The sequence below is a fragment of the Pediculus humanus genome, genomic scaffold (genome assembly GCF_000006295.1).
Source record: "Pediculus humanus corporis 1103172108255 genomic scaffold, whole genome shotgun sequence".
NCBI lineage: Eukaryota > Metazoa > Arthropoda > Insecta > Psocodea > Pediculidae > Pediculus > Pediculus humanus.
In genome coordinates, this window is record NW_002987824.1 from 55,484 (window position 1) to 69,087 (window position 13,604).

The window sequence follows — 13,604 nt, forward strand, 5'->3', positions numbered from 1 at the left end:
GAGGAAAACTGGAAAAGGAGAAAAGTGGAAGAAAAAGAAGAAGAAGACGGGGAGAGGAGGGACTAATAGCTAACTTTTCTCGTGACGTAATGTGTCTTGGGGGATTTCTTTCTCTTTTCGAAAAAATTTCCCTCCCCCCCTTCTCCTTCCATGTTTGAACCTTTTCTTATTTTTTTTTTTCTAGATGAAAAACACACACACATCCGAACCCGTTTTTCCCGGTTTTTCTTCTCATTCAACTTTCATCAAAGCATTAGTAGTTTTTCCTTTTTCTTTTTCCTTTTTTTTCTTTTTTTCTTTTTTTTTTTGAGGGAGAGGGGAGGTGTGGTTGATTTTGATTTTAAAAGGAAATATTATTTTTGACAAAGATAAAGTATTAAAGAAAAAACGCTCATCATGTGTCCATCGGGAAGAAAAAGGAAAAAGGAAAAAAAAAACCCACGAAACCAATGAGTTTAATCAAACTGAGTGATTTGATAGTAATTTTTCATTTTGACCGACATTTTGTTTTTTTTTAAAAAAAAATTCCACCATTAAAAAAAAATTTTTTTTTTCTTTTTCGAAATTATTAAATTTAATTTCGTTTGTTTTTTCGTTTGTTTGTTTGTTTGTGTTCACGACGATTGTGTTAAAGGTTAAATTTATTTTTTTTACACTTTGACATTTTGGTGCGATATTTAAAAAGAAATAAAAGGGGAGGGAGGGAGTGAAACGTTTTTTCAAAAAAAAAAAAAATTCGTTTCCGGGGAGCGGAAAAAAAATTTTTTTTTATTAATTTAGTTTCATTGATTCTCGATAGATGTCACTATAAATTAACATTTTAAAAATTAAAAAAAGTAAAAAAAAAATTTTTTTTTTTAATATTCACAACCGATTCCGTTTTTTTTTTTTTTTTTTTTTTTTTTTTTTTTTAAGGGTTTAGGTTTTAAAATTAAAAACCCGATTTAGTCCCCAAACATAAACATTTTTTTTTTTTTGAATTTCGGGCCCCCCAAAAATTAAAAACATACCCAAACAAACAAAGGGAAAAAAAAAAAATTTCGGTTAAATTTAAAAACAATAGAATTAGAATCATTAAAAAATAAACGAAATGGAAACAAATATTTAAAAAATAATAATAATTTCTCAAATAAAACATTTATTAATAATAATAATAATAGTTTTATTATTACCGTTAGTATCGTAAAATCGTCATCATTAATTTATTATTCGATTTGCGTACGTACCTGAAAAAAAAAAAAAAATTTTTTTCCGTAAGGTGGGATTTTGTGGGGTTCACACACACACGCAAAACACGGAAAATTTTTTACATTATCCGAATAAATCAAATTTTTTTGGTTAATTTAAAAGGTCAAAAGGTTGATTTCTTAATTTATAACGGAAAAATTTAATTTAATAATGAGATTAGATTACAATAGGAGAAGGGGGCGGGGGGAAAGAAAAAATTTCGAAATTTTTTTTTTTTTTTTTTAATATTATTATTAATCGTTTTAATTAAGAAAAGAATAATTTATTAGAGATAAATAATAATTTAATAGAGAGAATTATTTTTACTTTGTGCAATAAATAAGTACATAAATTGATTAATTTTTTTTTTTCCTTTTTTATAATTGAAAAAAAAGGAAAAAAAAGGAAAATCTCTTTTTTTTTTGATTAGTATTAATTTTTTTTAGTAATGGGGTTGTTATTTCGTTTTCTCTCTTTAAAACAACTTCCGTTTCCTCTCACCGTTTCGTTTATTTCAATGAGAAAAGTATTGAAAAAAAAATTGCATAAAATATTTTTATCTTTTAACCAAAAAAGGTAATTTTAAAGAAAAAAAAAATTATTACCACGTTTTCTTTCATTCATACCCACGAGTTTAAATGTGATTATTATGAAAAATAATGGTTTTTCTAAACATTTTCGAAATGGGTTTAAAAAGGGAATAAAAAAAAAAAAATTCACTTTACCTTCGGAAAATTTTTTTTTCTTTCCCCGTCTTTCCCCCAAAAGCATATAATAAAAAAAAAAAAAGACAGGAAAAAAGAAATCCATCAATCGATACATGTAGATAATCAAATTCTTCAAAAGAAAAAAAAAAAAAACGCGGTATCACTTTTGGGGATTTTCACAAAAGTGAATTACACCATTTGGAATTCCCCCTCCTTCCTCCCTCTCACCCTTCCCCTTTCCCACCCACACACGCACGCACATAATAAGACGCCGAAGAAGAAGAAGAAAAAAAAAATATCTATGGAAATTTTTATACAACGTGACAGGAACCTCACTTGATTGATAAATACCACGTTTACACGGCTGGAGGGGTTTAACGTCACGATCTTTTTTTTTTTTTTTTTTACCGAAAAAGTCAAAAGCCACTTAAAACTTTTTTTTTATTATTTGTTTATATATGTGCACGTATCCCCTGGAGAACGAGTTTTGGAAAAATACCGAAAAGGCAAAAATCAGGACGGACGAACGAACAGCAGGCAGACAGACAAAAGATAAATAAATTTAATTTTTTTTTTTTTTTTTTACATTCTCATCATTCAAACGTTTTGATTTAAAAAAAGAAAGAAAAAAATTTAAATGGGGGGTTGGGGGTTAAAAAAAATTATTTAATCGATGTGATAACGTTGTTATCGATCGTGATATCGATTGATTTTTTTTCAACTCTTGGAAATAATAATAAAAAACTCGGCAATTTTTTTATTTTTAATTTAAAAAATAAAACAATTCCCCCACATTGATGAGTACGTTTCCTCTCCCCGAGAAAAAAAAAAAAAGAAAAGAAAACCAAAATCATTTGAAAAATAAAATAAGAAACTCCCGCGTAATCATCTCATCAATCTAAAGGGTCAACCAATATTATATAAAGAAGAAGAGAGAATGAGAAGGAAATCAAAAAGGGGAATCCATAAAGTAAAAATATCACCCCAAGCATTTATTTTTAAGGGATGAAGAAAAAAAAAAGTGATTGGAATTTTATATGTATATATATATATATTATTCATGCATATAAAATTGTTAATGGGAAAATATATAATATATATAAATGTAAATTGCATTAACCGGAAATGAATAAATGCGTAGTTTAAAAAAAAAAAAAAAATTCGCACTAAACGATGTGACGAGATAAAAAAATTTAATATTTTTTTTTTTTAAATGAATTTTTGTTTTAATGGATTTCATTGAATTGTAACGGTCATTTTATATTTCTTATTTTTTTAAATATTCGATTATTTTTTCGCTTTTTTTCGGCGATTAAAAAATTGTTTTTATTATTATTATTATGGTTTGCATCCTGACCTGATTAAATATTTTATAATCAGGTACGATTGAATTTTAATTTAAAAAAAAGAAAAAGTATTTTCGCGATAAATGATGTGACGAGATAAAAAAACTTATTTTTTTATTTTTTTTAAAATGAATATTTGTTTTAATGGATTTTATTCAATCGTAACGTTCATTTTATATTTCTTATTTTTTTAAATTTTCAATTATTTTTTTTTTTTTTCTTCCGGCGATTCGAAATTGTTTTATTATTATTATTATTATTATTATTATTATGGTTTGCATCCTGACCTGATTAAATAATAATCAGAATCAGGTATGATTGAATTTAAATATAAAAAAAACATTTTAGAGCTAAATTATGTGACGAGATAAAAAACTTATTATTATTTTTATTTTAAAATGAATATTTGTTTTAATGGATTTTATTCAATCGTAACGTTCATTTTATATTTCTTATTTTTTTAAATATTCGATTATTTTTTCGTATTTTTTTTTGTCTTTTCGGCGATTCGAAATCGTTTTTATTATTATTATTATGGTTTGCATCCTGACCTCATTTAATAATAATAATAATCAGGTACGATTGAATTTAAATAAAAAAAAAAACATTTTAGCGCTAATTTATGTGACGAGATAAAAAATTTATTATTATTTTTATTTTAAAATGAATATTTGTTTTTATGGATTTTATTCAATCATAAAGGTCATTTAATTTTTTTTTTTTTTTTTTGTAATTTATATAAAAATTTTTTTTTTTAATTTTTGGTTATTTATCCGTTTTTGTTATTTTTCGGCGATTCGAAATTGTTTTTATTATTATTATTATTATTATTTTTTGCACCCTGACCTGATTAAATATTTTATAATGAGGTACGATTGAATTTAAATGAAAAAAAATATAATAAATCGAAAGTAATAAATATATACAAATAAAAATAAATTTAAATTTTCATTGATTTTTAACCGTAATAATAATAATAATAATAATAATAGTAAAAGTTTTTAACTAAAACTAAAGTTTTTTTTTTATTAACCATTAAAACAATTCGGTAAAATGCAAAAGTAAAAAGTTAGACAAATAAAATAAAGGGAAGGGAAACGGGGAGCGGGGGCGGGGGAGGGGAGAAGAGGAAGGGGGAAAGAAAAAGAAAAGAAAATAGAAAATTTTTAAAAAGTTTTTTTTTTTTTTTTTTTTTACTATAATAGTTTTACCAAGAGACTTTTTGAACTTATCTTTTTGACCACTATTTATGTGTAAACTTTTTTTTTCCGTTATAATCAACGAAAACGATTGTCAAGTTTAAAATATATTTTAATTTACGCGCGTATTTTTTTTTCTCGGCGATAAAATAAATTTAAAAAATAAAAATAAAAATTTTCAATATGTATATTGTAAGAAGCATTTGTCATTTTTCAATAATATTTTCAAATCAAATATAGTTTTTACTATATATATATATATATTCTATAGCAAATGTAAATAAAATTTGAGAGAGAGAGAGAGAGAAAAAAAAAAGTATATACGTATATGTATGGAGCTTTGAAGAACGAATGAAAAAAAAAAAACATTTGAAATTTAAAAAAAAGAAAAAAAATATTTTTCTTAGAAGAATTATATGTTGAATGTTATACGAATGCGAGCCACCCTCTTTTAACGTTAATCCTTTCCGTATTTTGCCGGTGAATGAGGAATACCACCAACCGAATGCGTTTACGTTATACGTATTTTCTTTATTTCAAGGCCACGGTCGGAGCTTTTCTCATTTCCACGAAATCCTTCGTATGATTCGGTTTAAAATTTCGAAAATTTTCCGTCGGAAAATTTTTTTTTTTTTACACGCCGGTTAATATCGGGATTTATTTAATCGATACGTTTTTATTAAAACGTTTTAATAAAAAAATTCAATATGAAAATATTTGTGTTTAATTTAAATTTAAATTTAAAGTGATACGTAAATTTTTTTTTTGTTTTTTTTTAAAATCAAAAATGGGTGGAAATAAAAAACCGACGGGATTGAAAAAACCGTTGGTTTATCATTCGAGCATACCCGCTCATATAAGATCGATAGCACAAAATATAACGGGTGGTAAAATTTCATCTAAAAACATATTATCGGATAACGTTTTGGAACAAAGCGTGGGTTTCATAGCCGAAAGTCCGACGAAAACGTATAAAAAAATAGCAAACGTTAAAAAAAATTTAAAATCGACGACAAAGGAAGATCAACAAAAAAAATCATCGCCCGGAAAATATTTACTAAAAACGGTATCACCGACTCCGACTCCGACGTCACCCGTGTCGTCGTGTCGACGTCCGACAAGTCTTCAAACAAACGTTTCTTCCGGTTACGAATCCGAATATCAAAGTTCGGATGTCGGAAGTTGTTGGGAATGGACGGCGGCTGAAGTTTTATGGAAATGGCAAAATAATAATTTAAAAACTAAAAAGGTGAGTGAAAATAATAAAAAAAATTGCAACACGTCATCATTTCTCGGTTGCACGGCGCGTCACGCGTCCACAGGAACATTTCTCCATTCTCTTGTTATATTATTAATATGGTAATTCATAAAAGAAAAAGGGTCCGCGAAACACGTCGTGTGGTGGTGGCAGCGGCAAAGAGAGTAGTGGTTAAATGAAAAACCACACACGCACACACATACGCACACACACACACACACATTGTGCAAAGAAATGAGAAAAAATACATATAAATCATATAAAACAATATTGGCGGCGGTGATGTGTCACCATCTTTAATTAAAGTATATATTTATGTGTGTGACGGGGCTAAGGAAAAATGATAGCGATGGGAGAAAAGTGACGATGATAATCCAGAGATGCCTTATGTAAATATTTGGTTGTTGTTGAAACAGTCAGCATCCCTTTAAATTCCTTTACGATTCACCGATGACACCCTTCTATCTCTGTCTCTCTCTCTCTCTCTCTCTCTCTATACAGATTGATCACTTTTTTTTTTATTTTTTTTTTATTTTCAACCCCTCCCTATGTGTGTTTGAGATACCGTGAAAAAAAATTTTTTTTTTATAAGAAAGAACTTCGTTGTGTGTTTGTTTGTTTGTTTTTTTATCGTGAATATCGCATGCAAACATCAGACTAATAATAATAATAATAATAATCGACAATAAGATATTAGGGATATAGCTTTTTAAAAGGCGTAAAAATAGCCTTTATCTCTTTGGTAATTTTTTTTTTAAAAGAGATAATTGGTACTACTGCGTGAAAATGATGACAACATTCGAACAATACGTTTCGTTTGTTTTTTTTTTGTTTTTTTTTTTTTTTTCATTTCGATTTGTTTAAAAGATAAAAGTTTTAAGTTTTTTTTTCTCGTTTGTTTGTTTGTTTGTTTGTTTGTTATTTATTTTACCGAATATTTAAAATGATATTTTTATTTTAAAACGGGGAAAAAGAAAAAACATTTCGATGTCTTATTTGCTTTTTTTAAACGTTTAAAAGTTATGGATCGAGAGTGAGTGAGTGAGTTTGCTTAGCAGACGATTCTTATTGCAAAATCGCGATCAAATGTTTAACTTACGTAAATTTTTACTTTTAAGGGAATCGAAATAAATTTTTTTTTTTTTTTTTAAATTATGAAAATTAACTAAATCTCAATTACACGGATTTTAAATACGTAAATTTTAGAAATACAATTAAAAATATTTTTCCCGGGTAATTATAAAAAAAAAATGGCGACAGGAGAAAATTTTCAATACGTAAATATATAATTCTAATTCAGGAGACAAGGGAAAAATTTAATTTAAATTAGGTTAATAAAAAATAGGTGATTAATAATGATGATGATACCGTCGAATTTTTTGTTTTTTTTTTTTTTTTTTTTTTTTTAACGGAAAAACTCGTATTACGTGATTTTTTTTATTACCCCCTCTCCTCCCTCCCCCCTTTCCGGTTTAATTTTTCAAATAAACATATGAAAAGGAAGTTTCCGGAAGTCATAGCGCGTGTATTTTCCGGATTTAACGCTTTAACTTTTTGCATAATTTAAACATAAAAAAAAAAACGTCGTGAAGTTATTTAAAATTTTTTTTTTTTTTTGTAACGAATCGAAATTAAATTTTTTTTTTTTTCGTATGAAAATTGAATTTTTTCTTTACTTTTCTCTCTCTCTCTCTCTCTTTTTATATCAACGTTTAAAAAAAAAAAAGATGAAAAAATGCAACGGAAAAAAAAAAATAATACTAATAATATTTTTTAAAAAGTTCAATTCGTTTGCCTTTGAATAAAAAGTTTTCCTTTTCTTTTTCTTTTTCATAATTTATTCAGTTTCTTTTTTTCTTTTTACTTTTTTTTTTGATTTAAAGTTACTTTTTTATTTCATTTTATTTTACTTTTTCTGTTTTTTTTTCTGTTTTTTTTTCTGTTTTGTTTTGTTTATTTATTTTTTTTTTTTATCCACTTTATTTATTTTATTCTTCCCTTTGTTTTTTCTTTTTTTTTTTTTTTTGTTTTATTAAACCCAAAACGACTCCTCATAACATTCAATTAAATAAAAACAATATATAGAAATGAAAAAAGGAAAAAAAAATACTTCTTTTTTTTTTGTACTTTGCCGGAAGTTTTATGATACATAAAATGAACACAAACGATTACCGTAATAATAATAATACTAATAATAATACTAACAATAATAAATCAACGTATCAAACGAATTTTTTTTTTTTTGAAATGTATTAAAAAAAAAAATTCAATTTGGCCGTACTTAAATTGCCTAAACGTCAAAATGCAGGCGTATCGTTTTGTAAAAAAAAAAAAACAAAAAAAAAAGAATTTTAATAATGATAATAATTAAAACAAAACAAAAACAGGATTGAAAAAAAAGAAAGGGAAGGGAAGGGGGACGGACGGCGGACGTGTTCGGTTTTAAAATATAAAAAAAAAAAAAAAATTTTATCGACTGGAAAATTTTTTTTTTAAAACAAAAAAAAAAAAAAAATTCGAAAGGCGAAAATCAATTTGTTATATTTTTTCCCTTGTCTCACAAACAAAAAGTAGGGGGGTGGCCGTATCGAAATCACAAGTTTGAAAATTTTTCTACGGCCGATACGATGACTGACCACCCCTTGACAAGGCCAGGAACACACACAACAGATTGAATCCATTTTAGTAAATTTTGACTTATCGCATAGAGTGTGTAAAAAAAAAACACCACCCCAAAAAGATGGAAAAGGTCGTCGAAAGTAAAAAAAAAAAAAAAAAAATTCCGATACGAATCCCGGTTAGGAAAAAAAAAAAAATTTCTCTCGCTCTCTCTTTTGGAGTGTTTGCAATTAATAATAAAAAAAAAAAAGTGGAGGAAAAAATAATTTAAGGGTTGGTGGTTGTAGTAATATGATGGGCGGGCGGCAAAGCGGAGGAATTGAATCAATATTTTAAAATTCAATTTATTGATAATTGAATAGAGAAAAGATGGAGGTGAGGAGTTTTTTAGGTGCACTCAACTATTTAATATTTACTTTTCCAGACAGAGTTTGCTCTCTCTCTCTCTTTCTCTCTCTCTAAAAAAAAGTTCACATCATCTCTTCGTCTCTTCCTCTTTCCTCCTCCACCTCTTCCCTCCCAATTTTCCCTTTTTCCTTTTAAACTAATTTAACTCTAAACATTCTTTTATGCAATACTTTTTTGATTGTTTGCTCTCTTACACACTCTCTTACTCTCTCACTCTCTCGCTCTTTTTTTAACGGTTTCAAACACACATTTTAAAGCTTTCATCATATAAAAGGTCATAAAAAAAAAAAGGAAAAATTTCTTCGAGTGAGAACGTTAAAATGTTTGAACAAGTGGTTGAAATTTTTTTTTTAATTATTTACGTTTGAGATTTTTGATTGATTAAGGGTTCAAGGTCAGTCAATTTTATAGTTTTTACTATTATTATTATTTTATTTTTCAACAACGAGATCGCGAATTAATTTATTAATTAATAAAAATTTATTAATAATAAAAATTAATAAAAACGTGGCTTTAGTTTAAAAAAAAAAATTAAAATTGTTAATATCGAATGAGTTGAATGTAATAAATATAACAAATTTGTATGTTGGCAACCGTGTTGTTATTGTTTTAATAATAATAATAATAATAATAATGATAATGATAATAATAATGCTAATAAAACATGAGCGATGATTTTTGATACGAAATTGTTGAATGTTTTTGTTCCATTTCAAGGTGTTTTATTGCCACGAGGCATTTATTCAAGTTAATCTTATAATAATTGCGTGGGTGTTAAAACCCCTCCTTGTCCTCCTTCTCGTCCGCCTCCGCCTCCTCCACCTCGTATTTGGGTTAGGTGTGGATTTTGGCTACTTTTTGTCATTTTTTTTGGCAAGAGAAAAAACGTAAAGGAGAAAGATTTATTGATAGTTTTTTTTTTTTTGGTTCGATTTCCGGTTGTAGTTGTAGGTACGCATTAGATGGAAAATTCGTTTTAATCGTTTCCGTTTTCTCTCTATCTCTCTCTCACGTTTTTCGTTGTCATCACTATACTTTTTTTTTTTATCCGTATATCTATTTCTCTTTTTTTTCCAAACGTATCGAAAAAAAAAAAATCATTTTCTTTACACACGAAGCAGAAGAAAAAAAAAAAAAAAAGAAGAAGTCATAAATATTTGGAACATCACGTAGACAATTTGCCCCTCGTGCCCATGGCGTTATGTTACCATGGTTACCGAGAGAGCTTCATCAATGATACAATTTTCCAGTTTCAAAGTATATGCCAAGGATGACTCACTCCGTGGATTTTCCTTAAACTTAATTTGACCTTTTCTCATGTTATTTAAACATTGGTGTCAAGTTTCTATTTATATTTTTTTCTTAACGGAAAAAAAAACGAAAAACTTTCGTCCGACTTTCATTTAGAAAATTCGGTTACTTTTTTTTCTTTTTTGTTTTAATCTGGAATTGCGAATTTTCCCCAGTTTTCATTCGTGTTGTTTTTTTTTATTTATTTTTTCTACTCGAACCCTTCCAAAAATTTTTCCGAAAAAAAAAAAAAAACTTGATAATAATTACAAGAAAAATATTATTATTATTGTTTTTTTTTTTTCTTCACGACCGCGTTTTTGACGGGGTTAAAGAATGAGAAAAAAAAAATTCATTTTTTTTTTTATTATTAGTTTACATCGGTCAGATAGAAAACATGTTTTACTTCATCCCCAATTTTGGGGTTGAAAAAAAAAAAAAAATTTTGTCGTCTATCGTGGCTAACAAAAAAAAAAAAAATTGAATTTTTTTTTTCTTCTCTCTCTCTCTCTCTCATCTTATTTGATCCGAATAACTGAAATTTGTGGATAAATTTTCACATGAATGATTTGAAAAATAAGAAAAGAAAAGAAAAGAAAAAAGAAAAACCTGTAAAAAAAAAAAAAGTGGTAGTAGAAGACGACCGACGTTCAGGCATCCTATTTCGTTTTATTACCTTTTATTTTGCCTTTTTTTTCTTTTTCATCTCCCCCCCTTCCAAAACCTTTCTTCTACCTCTTTTTCTAGCCCCTTTAAAATCCATTTAATCTTTTTTTTTTCATATTTTTTTTGTTGTAAAAAAAATATTATTATTATTATTATTATTATTATTATCATTTTCTTTTTCTTTCTAACAAACGAATTCGAAAAGAAAAAGAAGGAAAAAAAAAGAAAATATTTATAGAAAATCATTGAAAATAAATTGATATCCGTTATCAGTAATCGATATAATGAATGAAAAACCGGTTGAGTTTGGGGGGGGGCGAGAGGAGCGGAAAGCGGAGAAGTTTTCAAAAACTTTTTAACGTAATGGAAAATCTATAAAAAAAAAATTTTACCCTCGTGCCGTAAATTTTTTAATTTAATAGATTTTATACAAAAATTCAGAAAAAAAAAAAGAAAACTTTGGCCGAACGTGATAGCAGTAGTAGTAAAAAGGCAAAAACAAAAACAAAACACGAGAGAGAGAGAGAGAGAAAAAGACAGAAAAAAAAATTTTTTTGTGTGCGAGAGAGAGATGGAGGTAGCGAGAGAGGGGGGAAGGTTTAGAAAAGAATAAAAATAACGTCGAGGGCTCTTTAACCTTATTATAACGGCCCTTAGTAACAGTCAATTTGTCTTTTTTCTCAAAAGAAAAGAACGGAAAGAACGAAAAGCACTTCCGGTTTTTCTCTTCTTTAACTAACGTAAGAAAAAGAAAGAAGGAAATCGAGGAAGGAAGAGAGAGAGAGGGAGGAGGAAGGGAGGGGGTAGTATGTTTTACCTTTTTCAAATAAAACTGATTTTTCCAAATGAAAATTGATTTTTTCTACCCTCCTCTCTCTCTCTCTCTCCGCCTCCCGCCCCTCCACCTTTTCCGCCGCCTCCCTCAAATACCAAATTATTTTGTATAAAGAATTTTGCTTCTTTTTTTTCGTTGCTTCCACGTTTTTTTTTTAATCGCGGGTAATTTATAAATTATTAAAAAAAAAAAACGAAACCTTCGTGATGTTTGTTTGTTGTTGTTTGTCGTCGGGGGGGGGGGAGTTGTATTAAAAAAAATTATTTCTCTTTTTCTTCTTCTTCTTGTGTGTGAAAAACAAATAAAAACGTTTAAATCGGTCGTTACCGGAAGTTACTGAAAGTTACCGGAAATGGTAAATTTGTTTTTTTTGTTTTTTTCTTTTTGTTTGCGTTTGTTTAAAAAAAAAATTTAGTAAAAAAGATAAGGCGAAAATTAATTGCTTTTTTCATTCTATTGTTTAGTAAAATAAATTTGTCTTTTTAACAAAAAAAAAATAACCCTTAATAATCAACCCTTACAACGTCGTACGCGAAAAAATTAAACACTATCGCATTTTTTAAAAAAAAAAATTTTTCTCATTAAAATATTACAATAGGGTGGTTTATTATTATTATTATTATTTTTTTTTTGGTTGCTTTTAAGTAAATTTAAATCCCCGATTTTCTGTTTCTCCCTCCACCCGTCTTTTGCATCCCTTAACTTATTTTTTTCTTTCTAACCCTTTTTTTTCAAAACATTTTTTTTTTAAAATAAAAAATTCGCTCGCGTAAAATTTTAATTTTTTTTTTTTGAATTAAACGCGCTCGTATTTCCTTTTTTTAACTCTTTTTTTACATCCCTTATAAAGGTATTATTATTATTATTATCATTACATTTGACAATGTTATTTATCAGTAAGAGGGTTGTAAAACCTGTTTTCTTTTTTTTGGAAAAAGGATGGATTTTTTTTTTTCTTTTTTTACCTTTTTTTTCCATGACCGTTATTCTCTTTCTACTTAACCTTTCCTTCTTTTCCCCTAAAAAAAAAAAAAAAAAAAAAAAAAAAAAAAATTTTTTTTTTCTTTTATTTATTTCTTATTTATCTTTTTCTGTGTGTGTGCGTGTGTGCGTGCGTGTACGTGCGTTTGTTTCCTTATATCTCCTTGTTTACTTTTTTTTTTGTTAATATTCTTTTTCTTGTGTCGTTTGTGTATTTCTACGCATTTTATGTCTCCCACTTTTTACTTAGCGTCTTTGATAGAGCAAACATCAAACAAGTTTTTTTCGTTTCTTCTTCTTCTTCTTCTTCTTCTTCTTCTTCTTCTTCTCTTTATCTTTAATGGTTTTTATTATTATTATTATTATTAATTTGTTTTTCATATTAAAACGAAAATCGTGTATCTACTTATTAAACAAAATATCGTTCGGGTAAAAAAAAAAAAAATACGATAAAGTTTGTTTGTTTGCAACGTTTAAACTTGAACTTCATTTAAAAAAAAAAAAGTAAACGAGAGTGAGATTAATGATGGGGGGCGATTAAAATAAAAAAAAAAAAAGAAAAATTAATTTTTAACGGTTGATTATTTAGAGAGAGTGAGAAAAAAGTGTCGAAAAGGTTTGTTAGAAGAAAAAAAAAGGTTAAATGACTTGACGGTTTAAAACAAGCGAACGAACAAGCGAACAAACGTTGAATTCTTTTATTATTATTATTATTATTATTATTATTATTATTATTATGATATTCATATAAATCAAAAAAAAAGAAAGAAATTTCAAAGGGGTCTCCCGTTGAAAATATTGGCGGAACCCCAAGATTATGTTTCCTTCCCTCTTTCCTTCCTTCCTTTCCCATTTCCTTTTTAGTTCTCATTAAAATCAATGTGCCGACCCCCCCGAAATTAAAGTTTTGGATTATTATTATCATTATTATTATTATTATTATTGATTTTTTCATTTTTTAAAAAATTCGTTACGTTTTTTTTTTAATCTTTTCATCCCTTTTTGATTTTACCGTCGGCGTGGTTTCGATATTAAAAAATTCGGGGGTGGCAGAGAGTGGAAAAGGGG

The 13,604-nt window shown here is 27.2% G+C and overlaps 1 protein-coding gene across 1 annotated transcript; it reads left to right on the forward strand.

Annotated features, from left to right (window-relative positions):
- Positions 1-5,266: 5,266 nt before the first annotated feature.
- Positions 5,267-5,912, forward strand: Phum_PHUM478610 (uncharacterized protein; the record flags this gene model as incomplete). The annotated part of the gene is made up of 2 exons (XM_002430383.1): positions 5,267-5,821; positions 5,853-5,912. The coding sequence occupies 2 exons, from the start codon at positions 5,267-5,269 to the stop codon at positions 5,910-5,912; spliced, it is 615 nt and encodes a 204-aa protein (XP_002430428.1).
- Positions 5,913-13,604: the final 7,692 nt, after the last annotated feature.